At 44.7% G+C, this 25,924-nt stretch overlaps 1 protein-coding gene across 1 annotated transcript in view; it reads right to left on the reverse strand.

Annotated features, from left to right (window-relative positions):
- Nucleotides 1-214: 214 nt before the first annotated feature.
- The window catches only part of LOC147889828 (uncharacterized), a 181,417-nt gene continuing 155,707 nt past the window's right edge, over nt 215-25,924 (reverse strand). Inside the window, exons 6-9 of the mRNA XM_087391322.1 lie at nt 16,480-16,610; nt 14,160-14,312; nt 10,394-10,522; nt 215-427 (exon numbers count right to left, since the gene is read on the reverse strand). Coding sequence (XP_087247448.1) covers nt 215-427; nt 10,394-10,522; nt 14,160-14,312; nt 16,480-16,610 — 626 coding nt within the window. The remainder of the gene's footprint in view (nt 428-10,393; nt 10,523-14,159; nt 14,313-16,479; nt 16,611-25,924) is intronic.

A 25,924-nucleotide genomic window follows, 5' to 3' on the forward strand; every position in this document is an offset into this window, starting at 1 on the left:
CGGAATCTTTTGAAGATTCTGACGGAATCTTCGGGATTTCGTCCGCCTGCGGATTTTCGTCGATGTCGTGTAGAGGGAGTCATTGGCGGAGGTCGCTGTTGCTTTCACTCGTTGTTGTTACGGGAGCACTTATGATGTGGAGCAGCAAGCCTTAGGCAGGCATCAGGATATGTGGAGCAGAAGTAAGGCTAAAACGTTCAGCTGCTACAATCTTTCATTCAAGATTACTTTCAAGTCCGTCGAAATTGAACTCAGAAATATAATCCTCTATTTCCTCACTTTGCAGTATCATGAACCAGTCAGCCACATATCCTCCTTCGTATTCCCGCATCCAAAACTCACAAAACTCTGGTGATGTTTGGACCAGATGCCACCATTCAGGAGAAAAGTCCTCCACATCCCACTCAGGCATTATCGCCGTCATCACCTGCAGAGACGAGGGAATGAAAAAGCGGAGCATCAGGGTTGAGCGAGGAAGCCACAGAAGCTTGTGCCGCAATGCCTAGGACGTTCCAAAGGCGATCTGCAACGAGAACGATCGTATATGAAGAAGGGCCGAAGTCAATTCTCCAGTGTTGTAGTTTTAGCGACTCAGTGCACCTAACAACAAAAAAGCGGTGCTGCTTCTGCTACTTCGTGTTTAAAGATAGGCCGTGCTTAATCTCGATCTGTGGTTCTGCTAAGTCTCTTAAACTATGCTTCTTCCGCTCCTCCTATTCCTCCCCGAATTGCTCTCTCCCTGATCTTGCTAATTGCAGCAAATAATCTTGCGTGAGACTTCTCGATAGGGAAGGCGGCTGTTGAAGGAGCTTGTGCTAAGGAGCTAAGCGTGGCCGTGGCCTCATCAAGATCAATGGTTGCCCCATCAAACTCGTTGAGCCCGAAATCCTTCGCCACAAAGCCTTCGAGCCCGTTCTCCTCCTAGGCCGCACTCGTTTTGCCACTGGAAACAGTCTCTACCAGCAGTTTGTGAACTGCTGGGTCTCCTCTTGTGCTTTGGAGCTCACTGCTAGTGAAGTAGCTCGAGAGTAGAGAGAACCTCCTCCTTGACATAGAACCTTACAAGAAATCTCGAGCTCTAAACTCATGAATGAACCTCTCATGAAAATAACCATATCTGAGTCTCCACAGCTTGGAATGATGAGCTTCTTGAACCAAATCGGAGAGGAGAAGGAGCTCTACGATGAGAGCTAGCTGAGAGATGAAGATGCCTCATGAAAGAGGGCTTGTTGCCTTGATGGAACAAGGTCTTGTGCCTTGACGGAGCAAGGGCTTGACTCTCTCTCGACGGAAAATCTCTCTCAATGGAAGTGAAGGGAAAAAAATCTCACAATCACTCAAGAGAACTCTCAATCTCATAATCTCTCTCACACTCTCAAGAAACTCAATGTCTCAGTGGAAGACAAGGAAGCTCTGATACCATGACAAAATATGAAGAGGGGAGAGGAGAAGAGTGGAGATGAGGAGAGAGGGCACAGCTAGAGAGCACACCACAAATGACTAACTGTATACTAGAATTAGTTGAAAAAATAGAATATATACAAACCCTTTTAGGGTTAGGGTTAGGGGATCTAACCCTTTCCTTTATAGCACTCTATAAGGTTAGTGCTATGCACATATGATCACATGATGGTGCTATGCACACATGATCACATGATGTTGAGCGTGAACTCTCAACAATGGCTGCTCTTACGGTTGCCATCCTTGCAACCGGACTGAATGTTTCTTCATAATCAATGCCATATGTCTGTCCATATCCCTTGACAACTAATCTTGCCTTGTATCTATTCACAGAACCATCTGCATTGTGCTTCACCTTATAAACCCATTTGCAGCCAATTGCCTTCTTGTCTTTAGGCAAAGGCACCAATTCCCATGTAGCATTTGTTTCCAAGGCATCCATTTCTTCATCCATGGCTTTCTCCCATTTTTCTTTTTTCATGGCTTGCTCAAAAGAAGTGGGTTCTGGTTCATGTATCACTTTGACCATATAGGCATAGTGAATGGCTATAAATCCATCATATTTCAGCCTATCCATAGGATACCTAGCTCTGGTAGACCTGCACAAAATAGGCTCACTACCAGGCGCTCTCAAAACATCCCTTCTCTTCCTTACTATAGATGTAACAACAGAAGGAATACCCAACTCATCATCAAGGCTCTATTTAGAGCCATTGGATTCACCATCCACATAAAAGTAACCTACATTCACATCAACCATGGGCTGATCTACTTTCTCTTTTCTTTTCGTGATACTTGCATATCACTATTTGCATTTCTTTGAGGAGATCCTCCTAATCTCAATCTACCTGTCCAAGGCGAAGTATGTGAACCATTGCTAGAGGACACTACAGGTCCACTAATATTTTGTGATTGCTGCTGTGAATTCTGTGCAGCATTACCATTTTGTGCATCTACATCATCAATCACATTTACTGGTTTATACCAGCTGCTCATCTCATCAAAAACATCTCTACTCACTATAAGCTTATAAGTAGAAGGGTTATAGCATCTATACCTTTTCTGCTGTGTAGAGAATAACCAATAAAGATGCACTTCTCAACTTTTGGATCCAACTTGGATCTCAACTCATCTGGCACATGAACATAGGCAATGCAACCAAAAACTTTCAAATGAGAAATATTTGGTTTCCTACCAGTATACCTCTCCTTTGGCATCATGCCATGTATTGCTGCAGTGGACCGTTCTGCTGCTTCATCCCTTGATGCCTTCTGCCACTCCCCAACCTCCTCCAAGTCAGTGAGTTAAGTACTCCCCAACCTCCTCCAAGTCAGTGAGTTAAGCACTCGTTTACTCCATGTGCTCCTGACACTAGTTGGTGGCGAGCTCAACTGGTGGCACACCTTTCCATGTGCACCACCTTTGCTCCCTTAGCTGCTATAGTCCAGTGTGCCAATACTTTACTTTGACCAAGAGTGGATTAGCTTTGACCAAGGTTAGTCGAGGATCTTCATGCTAAGACATGTATTGCTCCAGTCATGTCCTGTACCACTCCAGTCTTGGACTCTGAATGAACAAAGTGTGACCAGATGTGACTAAAGTGTGACCAAGATTCATCCTTGACATGTCACTCCACTGACCAAGATGTAAACAAGGTGTGACCCAGGTATGACCCAGGTGTGAACAAGGTGTAACCATGGTGTGACCCCTCGTGACTGAGGTCCACCGACTAGTAAAAGTACAAGAGGGTTCTAGTCTTGAGTGTGTATTATTTTGGGTCAAATGTACCTCTAATTTTTAGCTTGCACTAAACGTTTAATATTTTCTCTTCTCATGTAGTTATTTTCTTTGTGGGTTTTCTATTTGTGATCTCCACTAAAAGAATGAAAGATTATATTGATTGTTTCACCTTGCTATGCAATAGGTAGCATTGTGCATTTTTTGTTATCAAATTGATATCTCTTTTAAGCTTGCACTAAATCTCGCCTTTTCTTATATTTACCTTGTGAGTGCCCCTACATGCCTCTGACACTTCTACTTGCCACATATTTTTTATCCTTTATTGTTCCTCCTTAAACATAGCAATGCTATAATGGTTGTAGCATGTTTATTTTGCCAATGTGAAGCTTATTCTAATATGCACTAATATTGAAGAATTTTGGATGTAATCCCAATGTACCTTTTCAATGTTCATCTTGATTTTCTTATCATCCATTGCATATTATTGTTTATTATCCTTTGCAAACAATCTTCCATTGTCTCATCTCCCATACGTAAGTGAAAGGAGAGGTAATATATGTTGACACTACCTAACAAGTAAAGAAAGGTATATAGAGATAGAACTCACTCTTTCATAGTTCATTGCTATTGTGGTGCACTTCTAAGGTTATAGGTTTTCTCTTCCCTTCTCTGACAAACACTATATTGGAGAATTTGGGAATCTCCCAAGTCCCACCACTTTCAAGTAAGGGTTAGATTTGACCATGTGGCCAAGCTTGAACCCTTATTTGAAAGTGGGACTTGGGAGGATTCTCTAATATGGTGTTTAGGATGGATTTCACTTCCAAGTAATGGATTCAGATTTGACCATGTGGCCAAATCTTAACCATATTGGGCCTAATGTAGTGTTGACAGGTTGCTGGAAACACTAGCCGATCATGTTCTATACTCCTTCATGGACGGATACAATGGGTACAACCAGGTTTGGATCAAAGAGCAAGATCAATTGAAGATCACCTTCATCACGAGATGTATGCCTACTGTATGATGCCCTGTGTTCTATGCAATGCACCTTGTGGCCAAACTCTTCCAGGAGAATATTGGAAAATTTCTTGAGGCATTCTTGGATGACTTCTCGGCTTTCAAAGGTAAGAATACTTCTCACCTCGACCCTGCTGTAAAACCAATCACATCAATACGTTGAGGTAGGTTTTTGATAAGTGCAAAGAAGCCCCATTATGCTTAAATCCCTACAAATGCTTCTTCCTTGTATTTTGAGGGATTCTCGTTGGCCACATTGTCTCGATTGAGGGAATGATCATGGACCTAGCAAAGGTGGAGGTGATACAAACCTTGCCTATTCCTCGCACACCTCGAGAAGTTAAGTACTATTTGGAACATGTGGGTTATTTGTGAAGATAGTGGGAGAGAGGGAAGGAGTCTCACTTGAGGCTTTCTCACATGCACAATGGGGGAATACACACGAAGGTGGAGGCTGAAAACAGTTTTCCTCTTCTTAGTTGTGTAAGCCAAAAGAACTCAAGTACAAAGAAATAGAAGAACCCTATATGTGGGTCTCAAACCAAACTCAACTAACTAAGGTGGCATACTAACTGAGCCACGAACTAGTGTAGATAGGGATAGTTGTCATCCAGCTATTATTCGTGAGCGATGTACCAACCGCATCTTCAGCTAACAAGTCGGTGACATAAATACACAACGGTCACCCTGGCATATCGCGAGTGGAGCTCGATATCTCAACACTCCCCCTCGAGCTCAATCCCAATTCCTGCACACCAAGCAAGTCTCTGAACTTGTGCAGCTTCTCTGTGCCCAATGCTTTCGTGAAGATGTCAGCTACCTGATCCTCTGTGCTGACATAAACTAGATCAATAAGACCTAGTAAAACCTTCTCCTGCACATAGTGATAATGCACCTCAATGTGCTTTGTTCTGGCATGAAAGACTGGGTTCTTTGCCAAGTGTATGCTGCTCATGTTGTCACAATAAATGACAACTGGCCCATCTGTAGACTGATGCATATCATAGAGTAGCTTATGCAACCAAGCTACCTCACATGCAGCCATTGTTGCACCCCTGTACTCAGCCTCTGTGCTCGACAAGGCAACAGTAGGCTGTTTCTTACTACTCCAAGTGACTGCAGCACTCCCAAAAGAGAACACATACCGACTGGTAGATCGTCTATCAGAAATACTACCAGCCCAATCAGCATCAGTGTATCCATGCAATTGTATCTGAACCCCAGCCTCATAAAATAGTCCATACTGCAATGTGGACTTCACATACCTGAGTATGCGTCTAGCCGCATCCAAATGCGGTTTCCTTGGAGCCTGCATAAACTGACTTACCAACCCAACAGCATAGCTCAAATCTGGCCTGGTAATAGTCATGTAAATCAAACTTCCTACTATGCGTCTGTACATAGTAGGGTCCTCCAAAAGCTCACCTGCATTTGCGCTCAGCTTCACATTCTGCTCCAAAGAAACTGAAATAGGCTTACAGCCTGTCATCGCATATTTGGACAGCATGTCCAATCCATACTGCCTCTGCAAGAGCTGTATCCCACTTGGTGATCTAATCGCCTCAATGCCCAAGAAATAACGCAGCTCTCCCAAATCCTTCATCTCAAACTTCTGCCTCAATAGCATTTTCACATGAAGAATATCTTCATCACTATCACCTGTGATGATCAAATCATCAACATAAATGACCAGCAGCATAATCCCTTTCTCGAGTGAGAAATCTGCCTTGGGAATCTGAAAGCCAATAGTGAAAGATACTGTCCTATCTTGTCAGACCATGCTCTAGGTGCTTGCTTCAAGCCATACAAGGCTTTCTTCAACCTGCAAACAAACTCAGGATGAATAGCATGAACATAACCTGCTGGCTGCTCCATAAAGACCTCTTCTTGCAAATCACCATGCAAGAAGGCATTCTTTACATCCATCCGATGTAAAGACCATCCCTTTGATGCAGCCATAGCAATGGCTGCTCTTACGGTTGCCATCCTTGCAACCGGGCTGAAAGTTTCTTCATAATCAATGCCATATGTCTGTGCATACCCCTTGACAACTAATCTTGCCTTGTATCTATTCACAGAACCATCTGCATTGTGCTTGATCTTATAAACCCACTTACAGCCAATTGCATTCTTGCCTTTAGGCAAAGGCACCAATTCCCATGTAGCATTAGCATCCAAGGCATCCATTTCTTCATCCATGGCTTTCTCCCATTTTTCATTTCCCATGGCTTGCTCAAAAGAAGTGGGTTCTGGTTCCTGTATCACTTTGACCATATAGGCATAGTGAATGGCTGTAAATCCATCATATTTCAGCCTATCCACAGGATACCTTGTCGCGATATGCCAGGGTGACTGTTGTGCATTTATGTCACCGACTTGTTAGCTGGAGATACGGTTGGTACACCGCCCACGAATAATAGCTGGATGACAGCTATCCTTATCTACACTAGTTCGTGGCTCAGTTAGTATGCCACCTTAGTTAGTTGAGTTTGGTTTGAGACCCACATATGGGGTTCTTCTATTTCTTTGTACCAACCGCATCTTCAGCTAACAAGTCGGTGACATAAATACACAACGGTCACCCTGGCATATCGCGAGTGGAGCTCGATATCTCAACATTATTATCGAAGAATCATCTAGTTCTATGCCAACATAGCAGTGGTACTGACAGATCTCCCTCACTGGGAATAGTCCTTTGTCTGGTCCACATCTCAGCAACAACTGGAGTTTGACAATCTCAAGGACCGCCGTTTGGTGAAGGCGCCCATCTTGCAACAACCCCAATGGGATGTCATTTTTCATGTACATGTAGATGCCAGTGGGCAGCCATTGGCACAATATTGGCCCAACAGGATAAGGAGCACAAACTGGACCTACCTGTGTACTTCATAAGCAGGCAACTCAATGGAGGAGAAAGAAGCTATATCACCACTAAACGTGAGGGCTTGGGCATGGTTTATTCCTGATAAAAGTACCAGCACTATCTCTTGGGCCATAAGTTTATTATGATTACTGATCATCGGGCTCTAAAATATTTGTTGAAAAAACCCACGCTTGGGGGTAGGCTGAGAAGGTGGTACTTCTTTTTCAAGAATTTGACTTTGACATTGTGGTTCGAGCACACCAATTGCATCAATCTACAGATCATCTGTCGTGGATCTCTTCGGGGGAAGCAGTAACAAGAGGGATAGAGGCTGAATTGCCAAATGCAGGCCTCTTCGGTGTGATAGTGGTAAGGGATGAATGCTTGTTTGCTGTCGATTTCTTTCCAACATGGTATGCAAACATTGTACATTTGTTGTCCAAAGGTGAGTTCCTAAAGGACTAACCCCATCACAAAAGAGGAAATAAATCATTTAGGCTGCTCCCTTTAAACTGATTGCTGGGCAGTTGTACAAGCTAGGAAAAGACCACATCTTGAGGCGGTGCATGCTACCTCATGAAACACAAGCCATCCTTGAAGAGGCTCACTTGGCATGGCCATCAAAACCGCTAGATCTAGAATTACGGAGCTGAAAAGAAACACATGCAAAAGTGGGAGATCCAGGAGCCACTGCTTGCTAGATGAAAGTAAGGTAGGAGGGGGGGGCAGTGGATGTGTGGAGGTCCTGGGGTTGGGCTTCTCTTCCTCCTTGATCATGTCCATAAGGTTGCACAAGTCTTCATACTTTGACTTTTAGAGCAATGGTAGCCAGACCTGTAATGATCATTCTTGGATCTAAGAGCAAAAATTTCAGCCTATATATCTCCTTGCAACCTTGAATGTGAAATCTGGAGAGTGTCTTTCTCCTCTAGAAGCTGCTTCTAATTTTGTTCCATAGTAGACAGGTGACTCTGTAACTCCACTACCTGCAGGTCAACACTACATGTCATTTGAGGAAGGTCCAAAATACTAGTAGGCTAAAACCGCCAAGGCCATAGAGCAAAAAATAACAACCATTCATGAGGTTGATGAAGCCATGCACAACGTAGCATCCCTATAGGAGGAGATCAAAAAGTTGAAGAGAACAACAATGGAAAGAGAAAGACATGAGCTCCCTCTGAATCTCAGCCTAGTGAGTTGAGTGAAGGTCCAGACTCCACCTTTTTGTTGGCTGCCCACTTTGCCTCCTTCACCCAAAGACACTGCCCGAGCTCATCTTGCTGAGCTTTCCACTGAGCTTCCCTGTGTGTAAGGTTGTATCCCAGTGAACTTCCTTTGCCTCTCACATTGCGTCCCAGTCCCTACATTGAATTGCAACGGATTTTTCATTTTCCAACCGAAGATGTTTTTGGGACAATGATTTGCAAATGTCGCCTGTAGTATTAAACAAGACAACACCCCTCTGAATGAAGCTGTCATCCATAATGTGTTGTGCCATGTGAAGCAATCTTTTGGCCCACACATACCGATCATGAAATGTCATGCAGTCAGTCATGTCAAGGATCTCACCATACTATTCAAAGGCTGCCCAGATGCCTTCATCCTCCTAGGTGTCCAAAGCTACCACCGGAGTGAGTGTATCTATGTCAACGTGACAGATACAAGCCCTAGATGCTTTCTTGTTGCAAGCCAAGGTGTCGTGCAAGGGGATTGTGAAGAGTTGGTCTAGGTACTCCTCTTCCACACAAACAGGAAACCTCTTGCGCTTTAGGGCATACAGAAGCCTCTTGTGATCTCACTCTACTCCTGAATCTGTACTTTATGGGAGAATAATTCCAACATATCATTTTCTAGCAATGGAGGACAATCAGTTGAAAAGGGTAACTAACCACGCGCGAAAATATGTCTAGGCATGATGACCCTAGACCGACCTTGGTCAAATCTGATCTGCCCTTGGTTAAAGTAAAGTTAGACTATAGCAGTTAAGGGAGCATAGGTGGTGCACATGGGAAGTTGTGCCACCAATTGAGCTCGCCACCAACTAGTGTCAAGTGCACATGGAGTACTTAACTCACCGACTTGGACAGAAGCCATCAAGGGACGAAGCAGTGGAACAGCTAAGGACACAGGATGACAAGACAACCAATAGGAAGGAGGGATGAGGATTTCCAAGCAGGAGGAGCGGACGAGGGAAAGGTGAAGAGGGGCAAAGGAGGGAGGATTGGCTTCCATCATAGTTGCCTTCGGACTGGAGCGTAGAGTGGGAGTAGTGTATCTTCTCCTTGGTGTATCAGTCATGGGGTTAACTATGATTGGTGTATGGTTCATTCCTCCTAATGAACTATGCTTCTTCCCATCTTTGCTCGCTACTCTAATACTTCTCCCTGATGTTTTCTCCTCCCCTCATCTCCCTTTACTTGGTATAACGGACCCTGTGTCATGTGGCTTCAATTATGTTCTATTCACGTCAAGGGTTGGCTCTTGTGATTTCGTTCTGCTTTAGTCTTTCGCTTCTCTTACATCACTCTTGCACTCGTACCACTCGCACATCCGTACCATCGTCCAGCACTCGCATCACGCACCATCGATGACACCATTTGGCACATCCTACTTGCTTTTCGTACTAGTGGCCCTAGGCCTCCGGTAACACTTCCGGAAGTGGTAGGAAACCCCCCACCTCCCCCCCTTTCAGACAAACCCACACCCTATCTCTCCATTACTTCTTCTATTGCAGTCCCAAATGGGTACGACTGTAGAAGAGTAATCTCTAAGGAAAGTACTACTCAAGGAAAACCTAGGGGTGTGTTGGTTTCTTCCCATGTACCTACTTTTTTGGAGCCTTCTCTACCTCTGCTCTCTACCTCTGCAATACATGATATTACTATTACCTTCTCTCTGTAAGCACATTCGGTTTGGTTGGCACTACCCTCCTACCACCATTCTAGCTTTACATATTTTCGTTGTATTCCACCACAAGGGATTTTGCCCTTGGCTTTCATGTAGCTTTGGTTTGCAAAAATTTCAAGCTTAAAGTGCAACACATATTTTATTTGTAATATTTTCTCAACTGGAAGATTTGCAGTATCTTTATCCTTATATCAATAACTTGTGAAGGAGTCGTCAAGTTAATTACTTCTGCATATGTACGATACATTCATAAGGTAATCTTTGACAGCACATCAACTGAAGCTCTATAAAGAGAGATGATTCACAACAAAAGGGAGATACTCTTCAATAAACGTCCAGAAAATTATTAATTTACAAGGCATAGATCAAAAAAATTCAAATTTGATATGGAGTAAATGATACAGTCTTTGACAGGGATTGTATAAGTTTTTCATCATTCCTGGACTTGATAATCTTAGTAATCGACTGCTCTAGCTCAAGACCAATCTCACAAAGTTGCAAATCAAGGTAACTGGGGAGTTTCACACCATCCTGCACCTGTAGAGAAAACGTGACTGTTTTGAGTGACTCAAAATCCTCAAAGTTAGAGGCTGAAAGAGGAAGGACATCATGAAGAGACAGAAACCAAAGGTGGCATCCTTCTCTATCATATGATATCTGAATGAATTAGAGCTCCACGATATTGTGTTAAGAATATATTATTCTTAACACAATATCGTGGAGCTCGAATTCATTCAGATATCATATGATAGTCATTCAATATTAAAAAAAGAATAATGTTAAAACTGAAGTCCCTAGCATGTTAGTCATTCTTATGATTAAGGAATCAAGTGGATCTTCACTTCCTAAACAAGCATATGAATGTGATAACATCTTTAGCTTTGATACAAATAGCATCAAGATTTCCTGTCAAAGATCAATATGGATGTCAACTGATATTGATATAAAGTCAAACAGACAGGAAAGCATTAAAACAACCTTAAAGGCACACAGCTGGGATCCCATTTTTTAAATGTTAAAGGGTGGATTATGAAGATGCAAGACATGGAATGGAACTGATATTGATATAAAGTCAAACAGACAGGAAAGCATTAAAACAACCTTAAAGGCACACAGCTGGGATCCCATTTTTTAAATGTTAAAGGGTGGATTATGAAGATGCAAGACATGGAATGGAAAGGAAAGTAGAAAAGCAAGACTAGGCAAACATAATGGAAATGAAAGAATGCTAGAAAGAAATGTACAACCAAGCAAAGTACTTACATGATCAAGAAAGGCTTGAGGCTTTATTGATTTGACATGAGAAAGTACAATGCCTTTATAGAATTGGCACACACACTCTAAGTGTCAAATGTATATGGGATAAGTCCCATAGTGACACGTGGCACTCTAGGATATAAAGCAGTATAGTACTACTCTAGAACTCAATAGAAACACACTAAAAGTCACTCAAATTGACTCCATTTCCTAACACCCCCCCATTGAGGAAAGGTAAGGGACTACTAGAATGGAACCAAGAACAGGACATGACGGTCATCAAAACTGTGCATGCCGGTCTAAAACTAGACATGGCTCCCACACAATCTCAGAGGCTAGTGAGCACAACATAGAAATCTCATCTAGCATGGCTCAGAGGCTCATCATGCATGGATGCATGATCAACTCAGAGGTCTAGGAGACCAATGCACCAACAAATAGACCTATCAAAACCAAAAAACACATGGCTCCCACAGTACATCCCCTCCTGGCTCCAAAGACTAATGAGGAACATGGAGCCACACACCAAAAATAGAAAAGAAATACATCATTTTAGGAGGACTATCCAAGGCAAAGTACCTTTATTGACTACACACATATGATTTATTGCATTCATTTTTTGGAAACACCCCCAAGGCAGAGTACCCAAATATATCATGCTTAGAAAGCAAAATCATGATCTCCATCATCCTCTAGATGAGAGCATGATCCTATGTCGGATGGTCATCTTCGTCTGCATCATCACTAGTGGCGGATGCCACCCAACTGGCATGATCCTTCAATTGTTGTTGAGCAAGCTTCTGGTAGCACCTGTCCTCAGTATGACCGAGCTTGTTGCAATAAGTGCACTTGAACGGCTTGAATGTCTTTCCTCGTGCTGGTGGAGTCGATGGCCTAGGTCTCCATTTGCTGGTGGAGGCAAGAGCCTGTGTAGTATCCGATGAGTAGGATGGAGATTCTTTGTTGCGGTGATCCTTTTCAAGAAGAAGAGACACCATATCTTCGAATGTAGTCGATGCAATGCGAAGTACTTCAAGGGCATTCTCAAAGCAAGAAATCCCTTCCATACTTGTCATGAGGACAGCCATTTTGTCCTCGTCATCCGGGCAACACTTCTAGTTAGAGAATTGTTGAACTAAAGAGTGAATTTTTGCTATATGTGCACTCAAGGTATCAAACTCTTCCATTTTCAACTTATAAAATTGCATTTTCAGGAAAACCTTGGAGTTGGTGATCTTGTTACCAAATATATTCTCGAGGCGTGCCCAAATCTCCTTAGCCTTGGACTTGAAGTCGATATGATGAATCGATGAAGGCAAAGCCCGATGATTGCGATGGCCCTTGAATTGTGTTGCTTCCAAATCTTGCATATTTGAGGCTCCCTTGATGCCTCAAGTACTTCATCATCTTCGATGGCATCCCAAACATTTTCCTTCATGAGAAGAAGTTGAACTTTTGTTTGCCATGTTGGGAATCCGTCCCCCTTGAATTTGTCCACAAGGAGAGAGTTGGTGGAAATCGAACCCATGAAGCTGACAGAGCTAGGAGAGATAGCGGGATAATGAGAGTGATGGACGGAATGAAAGAGTAGAAGAGGAGATGGCGGGCAGAAGCAGGAGAGTGTGGGCAGCAGTGCTATGATGTTTGGAGCAGCATGGGCAGCAGCATTACGTGGGCAAAGAGGCGAGCAGAGGATCAACAGGATGGCGGGCTGTTTGCAGGCAGGGATGCGAGCAGGCAAGATGGTGGGCTATTTGCGGGTAGAGAGGCGAGTAGAAGCGGGCAGAGAGGCGAGCATAATAGCGGGCTGTTTGCTGCTTGCTGCGGGCTGAACCACAAGCTGAATGGCGAGCTGAATAGCGAGGAGATCCCGAGCTGAATGGCGAGGAGATCCCGAGCTGAATGGCGAGCTGAATGCCACGAGCTGAAGCACGATCTCTTGTTGGTGAAGCTCTCCAATGGTGAGGCTCAGGGTGGAAGAGAAGATTGAGCTCAAGATGGAATTGGAGAAGGCATTCCTCCAAGGGGAATGAGGGAGAGAGGCTTCAATCTCTTACCTCAACCTCTTGGAAAATAGCCTAGCTCTAATACCATATGAAGATGCAAGACATGGAATGGAAAGGAAAGTAGAAAAGCAAGACTAGGCAAACATAATGGAAATGAAAGAATGCTAGAAAGAAATGTACAACCAAGCAAAGTACTTACATGATCAAGAAAGGTTTGAGGCTTTATTGATTTGACATGAGAAAGTACAATGCCTTTATAGGATTGGCACACACACTCTAAGTGTCAAATGTATATGGGATAAGTCCCATAGTGACACGTGGCACTCTAGGATATAAAGTAGTATAGTACTACTCTAGAACTCAAGAGAAACACACTAAAAGTCACTCAAATTGACTCCATTTCCTAACAGATTAAAGGTGGATTACGAGCAAACAGATTGATTCTCTGCTTTACAAGTGAAACAGTACATGAAAGAAATCATAATCCATTAGGGCGTGCAGCCGCTTTGCCTAAAAGACTTCATGGCAATCTTGTGAGCTGACAAAAAATCCAAATGTTAAAGACACAAGCCCAAAAAAATAACTACAATCATGAAGAATTACAGCCTACATAATCATATCCAGAGCAGGGAAATGCTTCTTGACATATTTGAAGTTGGATAGTCTCCAATGTAAATGGTGAGAACGTCTATCTCGCCCCTAGGCTAATTGAAGCATTGATCAGTCTCACCCACATATTGTCCCTAGGCAAAGAGGGTGGCTCAAAAAAAAAAAAATTGGGATAAAGTGTAGAAGTGGCCACAAATCAAAAGATAACACACTGTGAAAATACTGAGAAAAGAATTGGCATTTTATAGATAAAACCCTTTATTTTACACCACTAGTTTAAGAGGTGTAGCACTCACCATGCTTGAATGGAGTAGATCCCCACCCTTGCTACCGATGGAAGGGTTTGCTGATATATCGAGATACAAGAGGGGTGACCGAGAGGTGCTGATTAGCCTTCCCAATGCAAATGCAGTGTCCTCTCCAACTCCACAGCTTGCGAGTCCTAATCTCTGAACAAAACCACACCAAAAAACTGTGAGGATATAATTTAAGATCTGTTTCAGTGCAGGATATTCTATAGTGTGAAGCGTTTTGCATTTTCCTTATTTCTACAGAACTATAAGAAAAAACCCAGATACATCAGAATCCATGCCACAAAAATTTAGAGACATTTGATTGGATATGGATAGTTGACCCTATTTATCCAACACCTCATTCACGGTGTTACATGGATTAGATCTAGCAAGTGATGTAAGGCATCATATAATCTCTCAAATTCAAGTAGTAAGCTGGCTTTGACCTTGTTTGGTAGGTTAAGTGCATAAACCCTTTGGGATTTACGTCGATGTGCAAGCTTCAGGTCGGGAATATATCGCCTTAGTGGCAACGCTCTCTCATTGTGAGCCACATGAAAGGTGACACCTCAATATTTCAAATGTTTAAGAGGTCTGAGCTTGGTGGTCACCACCACCCCTCCTATCTGCAGTTCCAAGTCTAAAAAGGGGTGAGTGTTAGAGATGGTACAAGGTTTAGACAAGTTGTGGAGTGGAGAGTAGAAAAGGGATAGAAAGGAGGCGAATACCCTCTTCCTCAGCTGAGCTGGACAGCATGTCCCGAGTGACTTTTGACAAACAGATTGAAACTCCAAACGCATAATCATTCACTCTTGGAAGTTTGTCCCTTGGATGAAATCATGAGCTTGGATTGCTTCACTCCCTTAGATGTCCCATCTGAGGTAAGTGCTGAGGAAGAGGAGGAAGTCCGCTTGGACAAACTGTCCACTGAGCCAGTTATACCATTGTTCAAATTAGAAGTGGATGAAGTGCTTGGATGAGTTATCTCCTACTAATAACTCGTACCATAGTGAAAAGTAGAAGTGGAACAGTGTCACTTGGTTTACCATCTTTTACTTATGATCCTAAAGCCAAGCAGAGAGTGTACAACTTTCACCTAATCAAAAGCAGCCATATCATCCTGTGAGTAAACGCATTATCATCTGCAAAACTTTAGTCCAAACGATCGTCCTCTCACACCTAATAGGCAGTGTGCCTAATAATCTTGGCTCCTAACATGCAATATAAGCCCACATGTATCAACTACAAATGTATCACCTACAAAGAGGGAACGATTAGGGGTAAAATTGTTGACCAATCTAGTGATCTTGAAGGAAAAATTGTCTGCACTCCCAGAGGCAACATTGAATCGACTGAACATTGAATTTGAAGAGACAAGGAACGGAATGGAAATATGGGAAAGCATAATGAAAGGCAAAAATGGACGGGCAAAGAAGCGGGCTATTTGCTGCTTGCTGCAAGCTGGGCACTAGGCCAAGAGAGTGGCGCCTATGAGCAGAGCATGGAGCTGCCATGAATCAAGCTAACGAATTGATGTTTGCTTCATTTTTTCTGGCCCTTTTTAGGAGGCTTATGGTTTTTGCTATTGCCTCTTGCTAGGACTTTCCTACTGATCTGTTCTCTACAAAAATTGATTTTTATTGCAAAACATAAAGATTTGGTTCAGTATGAGTGTTAACAAAGCCCTCAAAATCTGATGTACACCTAACTCTATGAGCTTCCCATGTTCTTCAATAAAAATAATCCAATATATTTAGTACCTTTGAATCAGACCATCTACTAGACCATATCTTGAAGACAAATCTCTATAACCTAGATAGGATGCTAGATCTGAAGCAATTTCCTCTGCCTATCGTTTTAAAAAAAGCCTCCCATGCTAGGATTTCTCTTCTAGATATGAAGCTAAAAGACCCTTGGTCCTCCTAGTCCGCAAGTAGATTGAATATGTTGGATTTGTCCCACAATTCATAAATCTGCTAAGTGGAGATCTATAAAAGACCCTTGGTCTCCTAGTCCACAAGGAAATTGATTGTGTTGGATTTGTCCCACAATTCATAAGTCTACTAAGAGGGAGATCTATAGAAAGTGCAACAATATTAAATATCTAAATACCACATTTCCGATAGAGCTAGGCTTGAGAAACAAAGTTTTTGGAGGAGGAACAAAAAATTTCGTTAAATTATAAAAGTCACCCCCAATGTGGACATGTCATTGTATGCAACCCTACTGTGCAACAAATGACATCATAACTTACTACACAAACATAAACAAAAAGCATATTGCCATCATGATAAGAATAAGTAGACTCTAGATCTTCTCTTACTTGTAAAGCTGTGTTCGTTTGCAGGGCATCAAAAATTATTCTACCTCCTTCATCACCTAATTTGTTGAATACCAAATTCAAGCACACAAGAATTCCATTGCTTTTTAAGGCTTCTGCCAATGACCTTGCACCTATAATAAAACAATCAGCACAGTTTTGTTTTTTAAAGGGATTACATAATAAAGACATAATATTGCTTTCTTGGGTTTTCTTAACAGTTTCAAGTCCTCTTTGCATGCCATTCTCTCTCTCTCTCTCTCTCTCTCTCTCTCTCTCTCTCTCTCTCTCTCTCTCTCACACACACAATCTATAATGGTCTTGATAGATGGCCCGCTTCAGGTGGTATCAATTTCCATGAGTTCGTACTTGCCCTGGTTTATACACCATGAGTTCATTCTTTCCAATGGTTTATACATCGTGAGACTACACCATCCATTCACAAGGGTAGCCCAAAATGACATTTTACATGATGTACAGCCATTCGCATTCCCATGATAGACACATCATTTGGAGTTGATGTATGACCCATAGTGTTATCCAGGTCTGTAGGAATTCGTATTAGTTTACTTATGAGATCATCCTCCACCGGCTAGCATGCCTCACGAGGTTGGGATGCTCTATATATATCCAATGTTTCTATACCCATGCTAATGTTTATACACCCTTTTGATCCTAGTACCTTCATGTGGGGCTGTGAGGATGAAAGCCTTGGTGTGCCAGATGATAATGTTGGGTTTAACGAGGATAGAATGAGATTACATAGATTTTAACCTAAGAGTAGGTGGACATAATCTCCAGAATTAACAACAAAAGGGGTGGTAGGGAAGGTGGCATTCACTCCCTAGAGAGAGCAGCGTGTGTTATATCGAGATCATGCAGGACTAGCTATGTCCAGTCACTTAGTCAGGGGATGACATGGTCACAAGGATGACACAAGTCAGGGGATGGCATGGTCACAAGGATGACACAAGTCATGGTGATGACCATGGTCGCAAGATGACACAAGTCATGGAGAGGACATGGTCACCAGGATGGCATAGTCACATGGGGACATAGTCATCAAGAGGACATATGACCCAAGCACATGGTCATGCATCCTCTTCTTCAGTGGCGTGGTCACATGTGTCCATTTTTTTCAGCAACATTGTCCCATTACTTCATACCCTCGTCAACTTTTATAAAACAAAGTGTTAGCTTACCGCGATAGATCCATGTTAATTTTTTACGGAAATGTTTAAAGATTTTAAAAACAAAGATTCTTACAAGTTAGTTATGAGTTTTTAACCACAAAATCTTGCAGCCTACATAAGTCAACAACGATACGTCCATATTTACTGCGATAAGTCCATGTTTATCTGGATCACTCATACCTCCACACCATGCATCCACTACAGGGCATAAATTTGGAAGATCTTCCACAAACATCATCTCCATTTCTCCTCTCGTAGGCTCCTGCTCATTACTTTTTCTTGGATTAGCCAACTTTTTCCATTCTCTCTTGAGCTTCGGGCACAACCCAAGTAACTGTGCAAAAGTTATATTGGCTGTCCTCCCCTTCAAATCATTCATCAGTGTATATTTCTCCTGGCCTTGACCAATGTGCAAATCTGAAGTTTTATAATGTTTCCTGGGCCTCCGACTCTTCTTTTTAGGAGACTGAGGACTGAGATCAAACTCCACATGCTTTCCTTTTTTTGTAGAGGATCCATTTTCTCCTGTTGCACTCCTTGTTCTCTTTGCCACTGGCATGATCTCCGGAATAGTCTCTACCCTAATTAGGCTGATTGCCTTCCTATTTGATCACACTGGTAGAGGGTTGATTCAGATCCTTCACTTCCATAGAAAAGTCTCCTAACTTGTCATTTGTCTTTTGCATTACAGGATAAACTTCTCCAGGTACTCTTGCTGGTTTATCACAGTGAGGGCTGATATGTCCCCACTCTCCACAGTTCCAGCACTTCACATTGCTCATGTATCCCCGTCCTCTACCTATTCCAACTGAATTTCCTTTACTCCCAGCCTGTGCATCTCTCCTATTATTTTGTACACCTCGGCCTCTTCCTCTTCCTGCAGTCTCCATCCAGTTCAGGCTGAGTGACTTCATAAGCTCTACAGCATCATGCAAGTCCTTCAGGGAATCATCCTGCACAGGAACAAACGCCGGCTCCCTCTCTGCATAAACCTTTATTACTTCTGTACTTCCAATCAAATTCTTAGGCTCTTCTTGCATGCCAAGCTGCCTTAGCCTCTTGATCTTCCATTCCTTCTCCCTGGCCACTCTGACTGCATCTTCAAAACTATGCAAATTCTTCAACTCCACTTTCAATCTGAGTGTAGGCTTCAGGCCAGCTATGAAACGATCATGCTTGATCATCTAAGGCGGTACCTATGGAACAAGAGCTTCACACCATAAACTCCGTAATCTCCCAAACTGAATTAGATATTGATTCACATCTTGCTCTTCCTCCTGCCTCACTTTGCACAGCTCTTTCCAAACTTCATTAGGGCCCTTGGCTTGTACAAACCGTGCAAGGAAGGCTGCTCTCACCACTGTATACTCCGGATTTTGCCACTGAGGATGAACAGTCCTGAAGGTAGCAACTTGAGTCTGCACCCATGCTTTTGCAACAAGCACTAATTCATGATCTAAAACAAAATCTCAGGGGTTTCCCTATCTTTCATAAGTGCTATAAATTCCATCTTTTTCTGGAACCTTACTGCATTCTCATACGGCATCCCCCAATACTCTGGGAAGTCTTGTGCCATCCTCACAATCCTACAACTGCCACACCCTGGCATATCTCAACCACAACAAAACTGGAAAGCAACAAAGCGAACACACTACTGAAGAAGCTCACTCTGCATCTGAAGAGCATTCTTTTTCCTGCGGGCAAGCAATTTCAGAGCTCTTTGCACTCTAGCACGAAGTCGGATCACACGTAGCTGGACTTCAATGCATCTGTCCTTCCTGTGAGCACACCCTCCGCACCACTCACAGTGAATTACTCTCATATGCGGATTTCTTCCCATTGCTTGCAACACGCTCAGAACATCTACTCTTTTAGTCTTGTAAACTAAAGTGAACTCCTCCGTGGAGGCACCAAAACGTGGGTGGACAAAAGCAGTAGAGCATAGTCCACCTTCACAGCCACCCTCATCCACATTTAAAGCAAGTGAACAACACCATCAAAAGGTAAAAGGCATTCATTCAATATTCTTGTCTCTGCACACCTCTATATACAACTCAAACTCTGGCCACATTTCCTTCGGAAGCCAAACAACCTCAAAAAAAACCCAATGGACTATACAGCTGAAGACATTTCTCCTACTAACTAAGATCAAGCTCAGAAAGTACATAGAAGACCCATGAAACATAAACCCCAAAAAAATGACAACTTCAGAACTGCATAACTGCCATGAACACTTCCTGACAGCTCAAGGTATAAACAACCATGCTCATATCTCCCTTGACAAAATCCGTCGAGAACAACCTCGGATTTCTTTGACTTCAAGTAGCATATGCTCAAACTACCACCCTGTAAGAGAATCTACACTATGAGCTATACAAGCATGTTATGTAATAGACCTTGGACTCCATGAAGCCCACTTTTCATCACTTACATGCTGCCTATAGTCTCATCATCACAAGCAAGGCTTTTTCTATAATCAACAATAGACACCGGGTTTGCTATAAGCAGCCACCCTCCAGCTCCTATCAAGATCCTTGAAAACATGAAGTGAGGAAAACACCGGACACAGCTTGCCATAACTAGAGCTCTTCATTGTTGAGGTACTCGCAGATGCATCAGTCACCCGTCATTTTCAAGAAATTATAGTTGCCAGTCAACTTCTCAACTCACAGAGCTCACATGCGATCGATCAAGGCACTCCCGATCTGCTTCTTAGCGACACCATAGCTAGGTCTCTTCAAAATTCCAGCAAGGGCAAACAGCCCAACCTCTTCTTTGATCAATTGGCTTCACACAAGTCAAGAACGACCTATCTGCCTTCACATTTAGCCACGGAACTGCCAGCAACCCATTGGCAATACCATCTACCACCCACAAGCTCCCCATGGATGCATGGAAGTCTAAGGTGAGCTACGCTCCCGTATCATAGCGTCGAGATTTCTCCTAAGGACTTGTCACTTTCTCTCTCTAAACACATTCTCTCTCTAGATGCACTCTCTCTCTCTAGCGACCTTTTTCTCACTTTCTGTCTCTAGACACACTCTTTCTAGATGTACCTTTATCTAGAGAAATATTCCCACTTTCTCTCTCTAGACATACATTCTCTCTAGATGCACTCTCTCTTTCTAGAGACCTTTTTCTCACTTTCTCTCTCTAGATGCACTTTCTCTCGAGAACTTCTATCACTTTCTCTCTCTAAATGCACTCTCTCTCTAGACTCACCCTCTCTCTACAAGCCAACCTAGTGCACAGGACCCTTCTCTCTTCTAGTGCACACGTACACAACCACCTTCTCCTTGTGTGCACAACCACCTTCTCTCTCCTGGTGCAGAACCACCTTCTCTCTCCTGGTGCACAACCACCTTCTCTCTCATGTGCAACAACCACCTTCTCTCTCCTGGTGCATAACCACCTTCTCTCTCTAGGTGCACAACCACCTTCTCTCTCCTGGTGCACAACCACCTTCTCTCTTTTGTGTATAACAACCTTCTCTCTCCTAGTGCACAACCTTCTCTCTCCTAGTGTATAACAACCGTCTCTCTCCTGTGCACAACCACCGTCTCTCTCCTGTGCACAACCACCTTCTCTCTCTCGGTGCACAACCACCTTCTCTCTCATGTGCAAAACAACCTTCTCTCTCTTGGTGCACAACCACCTTCTCTCTCCTATGCACAACCACCTTCTCTCTCCTGGTGCACAACTACCTTCTCTCTCCTGTGCACAACCACCTTCTCTCTCCTATGCAAAACCACCTTCTCTCTCTAGATGCACAACAATCTTCCCTCTCCTGTGCACAACCACCTTCTCTCTCCTAGTGATGCAGAAGGTCCTTCTCTCTCCTGGTGGTACAAAAGACCTCTCTCCTAGTGGTGCAGAAGGACCTTCTCTCTCCTGTTGTAGAAGGACCTTCTCTCTCCTGCTACACAAGGACCTTCTCTCTCCTGATGGTGCAAATGGCCCTTCTCCTAGTGCAAACCTTCTGGTGATGCAGAAGGCCCTTCTCTCTCCTGGTGCACAGAAGGACCTCTTCTCTCTCTGTGGTGCAAAACAATCTTCTCTCCTGTGGTTCAAAACAACTTTCTCTCTCCTAGGTGAAAAGAACACACCATGTCCTTTAGCTTCGGTGATTGGGAGAACAAGGAGGCTCGGTGTCCTTTAGCTTTGGTGGAGGAAGGAACAAGGAGGCTCAGTGTCCTTTAGCTTCGGTGGTGGAGTGAACAAGGAGGCTCGGTGTCCTTTAGCTTCAGTGGAAGAGGGAACAAGGAGGCTCGGTGTCCTCTAGCTTTGGTGGAGGAAGGAACAAGGAGGCTTAGTGTCCTTTAGCTTCAGTGGTGGAGTGAACAAGGAGGGTCGGTGTCCTCTAGCTTCGGTGGAGGAGGGAACAAGGGGGCTCGGTGTCCTCTATCTTCGGTGGTGGAGGGAACAAGGAGGCTCGGTGTCCTCTAGCTTCGATGAAGATGGACAAGGAGGTTCAGTATACTCTAGGCTTGGTGGATGATGCAAAAGGTACACTCATGTCCTCTAGCTTCGGTAGTGACTTGAACCCTCCTCTCTCTAACAAGCACACTCTCTCCACCCCACCACCACTCTCTTTCAAAGCCTTTCTCTCTCCACCCATCACCTCTCTCTAACTTCATCCCCCTCTCTCCCCTCTTTTCCACCTCTCTCTAGATCCCTCACCTCCCCTCGTGAGCGCTTCTCCTCCACTATTTTTACCAAGCTCCACTAAATTTACCAAAGTTGCTTTTTTGCAACTTTGGCTGCTCAGAACCTATCCTCTACCTCGGCTCCCCCTCACTCCTTCCGTCGCACTCCTCCTTTCAAGCAAGCGTGCCCTTCATCCTCCAATACCTGCCTCCTCTCTTGCAACCTCACTGCCTCCATCCCCTCTACTGCCCTTCTTCCAGCTCATCCTTGAGTGCCCCTTCCTGCTCCTCACTGCTCCCTCCTTGCTGCCTCCTCTTCCTCGCTGCTACCTCCTTACTGCGCTTCCTCCTCTGCTCCTCCTCCCTGCTCCTCCCACCAGCCTCCTCGCTGCTCTCCCCCTTCAGTGCACCTTCATCCCCCTCCTCCTACTGCGCCATCCCTTCTCCCTCAGCTGCTCCCTCTCCCTCCCTACAGCGCAGTCAGCCCCCCCCGTGCAAACAGGCCCCCCCCTCCTGCACAATCAGCCCCCCCCTGTGCAAACAGCCCCCCCCCCTCCTGCGCAATCAGCCCCCCCCTCTCCTGCGCATTCACCCCCCTCCGCAGTCAGCCCCCCCCCGCAATCACTCCCCCCCCTCCTGTGCAATCACTTCCCCTTCCCTCCGCAATCATTCTCTGCAGCCCCCTCCTGCACAATCACTGCTGCTCTCGCACTCACTCCCTACAGCCCCTCCTCTGCAATCACTCCAGGCAGCTTCCTTTATCCTCTCCTCCCTTCGCGCTCCCTTTATTCTCTCCTCCTGTATGCCAGAGAGGCACTTCAAGTACAAACCTCGACTCCCAAAATACTAACTCTTCACTCTCTTTTATGCAAAGATGACTTCTCAAGGGTCCCCTTCACATCCCTCTCCAGTGCCACAGAGTACTCCGGCAAGCAGTTCCATGAGTCCCCCTACATCTCGACCGCTCCCCAAGAAGACCACTACTTCTCCCACAGCACCTGGTGAATCTACTGCCCCAGATTTTCCTATAGGTCCAACAGCACCGGGTGCAGCTGCTGCCCCGAATTCTCCTGCAGGCACTTCTACTTCAGTATCTGCTCCATTGGGTATTTGTGATGTACCTGCTCCATATGCTACTCCAACGGGCCCCAGCATCACAGTGAGCTCTGATGAGGACCAGGATCATCCTACAGCTCATTCTCCCACTTCCTCAAGCGACTCTAGTCTGGACCATGGCGGCTCCGATTATTCACTCTCTCTTGCTGCACGACGAGTGGCACCTCGGGATGCACCCACTGATGGTGGGCACTCCACCCTCACGCAGTTTGATGGTATTGATTTTCCTCCAGTGGACATTTCCTTGTGTACAGCTTTCATCCGGAGTTATGACGTGTCCTCTGACACCTGGTGAGTCTCCGCTCCTGACATCCTTTCTCATGGGCTGTAAGTGGCACAGGCGGGGAGAAGATTGCCGACAGCAGTGGAGGGACAGAGAAGAGAGGAGATACTAGCGAGGTATTTCTTTGCACGTTTATATTCAGCGCATGGCCATTTCTTTATCTTAAGGAGTATTCGCCCTGCATTGAACGCCCTCTTCACCGCGACTCCTTTTGACTTCGCCTCTCTGTTTCAATCCACTTTCCGTGCCATTGTGCGAAAAACGTCGCAGAAAGACATATATATGAACGAGGTCGTCTTTTTGACTGACCAATTCTTGGATATCATGAACAAATTTACTTCCTACAGGATCAAGTGAGAGAGCTGAGGATTCAGCTAACGGATGCCATAGCTAGAATTCAAGTCTTGGAAGGACTTGGTAAGAAGGAAGTCATTGACGAGGTTATAAAGTCATGCAATGGTTCCCCCCCTACCCCCCAACTAGTCTCTGCAGTCAAGTTCATACTGAAATGCAGACAGCCAAGCAAGAAGTGACTGTGGAGTTTGATGCAAAGGTCAACAAAGCTGATATTCAGGAAGAGATTAAAGAACATGTAGCTAGAAAGGATAATGCTTTGAAAATCAGAATTGGGGGGCTTCCAAAGGATGGTATAAAGAAGATGAATCTTTTAGTGATACCTTAGCACATGTCCAAACAGCCATGCCTACTGTTGACTGGACAGCAGATGCAGATGACAATCCTGACAACCCAGATGATGACGGTGAAGCTCGAGTAGTTCATATCACTCAACGTAATGGCTATGCTATCATTACGTTCAACTCACGAGACATACATATAAAAGTTCTGTGACAATCTCACAAGCTGAAAGGGACAAAGATATGGATAGCCGAGGAACTGACCAAGGCTCAACTGAAGGATAAGGTAAAGGAATTAGCAAAGGTTCGGGCTGCCAGGAAGGATGGTGAATGGGCAGTCTACCGGGACGGGATAGCACTCATTAGAGAGTTTAAATCAAAACCAAAAGACTCTCAGTCTTAAACTGATGTAAGGCTAACTATATATATGTGTGTATGTTTTATCTAGGCTACAATATAGGTACTTTCTAAGTCCGAGCATGGCGACAACATGCCTTCATTTGTGGTGACTTTAATAATGCCCCTCAATCGGGTGACAACACCTTAGGCCACACTCATATGTTGGCTTCTGAAACACAGGCATGGTCTGATTTTTTGCTTCAGTTGCGCCTGGTTGATCTCTGGAAGGAATTACAGCCCATGCTTCCGGGTTATACCTTTCAGCATAATGCTCAATCTTCTTATTGGGCACGCTTGGACAGATGGTATTAGATTGATCCACAACATTGTGATGCCTTTACTTGTCAAATTTGGGTTGATCATGCTTTCACACGTTCGGATCATGCTCCTCTAATTCGCGCGCAGAAACAAATTTCATCACTTCTTGCAAGGCCTATAACTTTTCACAGAATACTCGGATTGCAATGATGTAAAAACGAAATTTGTAGTACTCAAAGTCCTCTACAACTTTGCTGAAGACACAAAGCCGTGATTTTGCTTCTAGATCCTGATAGAAGCATACACTATATAGTGTGACACTAGACTCTAGAAAGCCATAGTGTGAAGTGAAAATCCAATAGGTGTGAGCTGCTGCTCCTCCCCGCTCCCTTGCTGGCCCCTCTCCTTCAGCCCCTCCCTCAGCCCCCTCCCTTGCTGCCCCCTCTCCTTCAGCCCCTCCCTCAACCCCCTCCCTCTGCCTCAGCCGCTCCTCCTTCCCCGCCCTCAGCCTCTCCCCTCCTCCCCCTTCTCTCCCTCTCAGCCCGCCCCCTCACCTCTCAGCCCACTGCCCCCTCCCCTCCTCTCCATCTCAACCCGCCCCCTCCCCTCTCAGCCCGCTCCTCCCTGCCCTGCTCCCCCGCTCCCTCTACCCCGCTCCCTCTACCCCTCTACCCCGCTCCCTCTACCCCTCTACCCCGCTCCCTCTACCCCTCTCAGCCCGCTTCTCCTCTTCCCTGCTCCCCCGCTCCCTCCTTCCTACTCCCCACTCCCTCTACCCCGTTCCCCTCACCCCCGCCTCTACCCTTGCCCCGCCTTTACCTCTCCCCTGCTCCCTCTACCCCGCTCCCCTTTCCCCCGCCTCTACCCTTCCCCCCGCCTCCTCCCTCCCCCTACCCTTCTTCCGCCTCTACCCCCTCC

Source organism: Dipteris shenzhenensis, chromosome 20 (assembly GCF_047967505.1).
Source record: "Dipteris shenzhenensis isolate YYH24624 ecotype China chromosome 20, Dip_SZ_1.0, whole genome shotgun sequence".
Lineage (NCBI taxonomy): Eukaryota > Viridiplantae > Streptophyta > Polypodiopsida > Gleicheniales > Dipteridaceae > Dipteris > Dipteris shenzhenensis.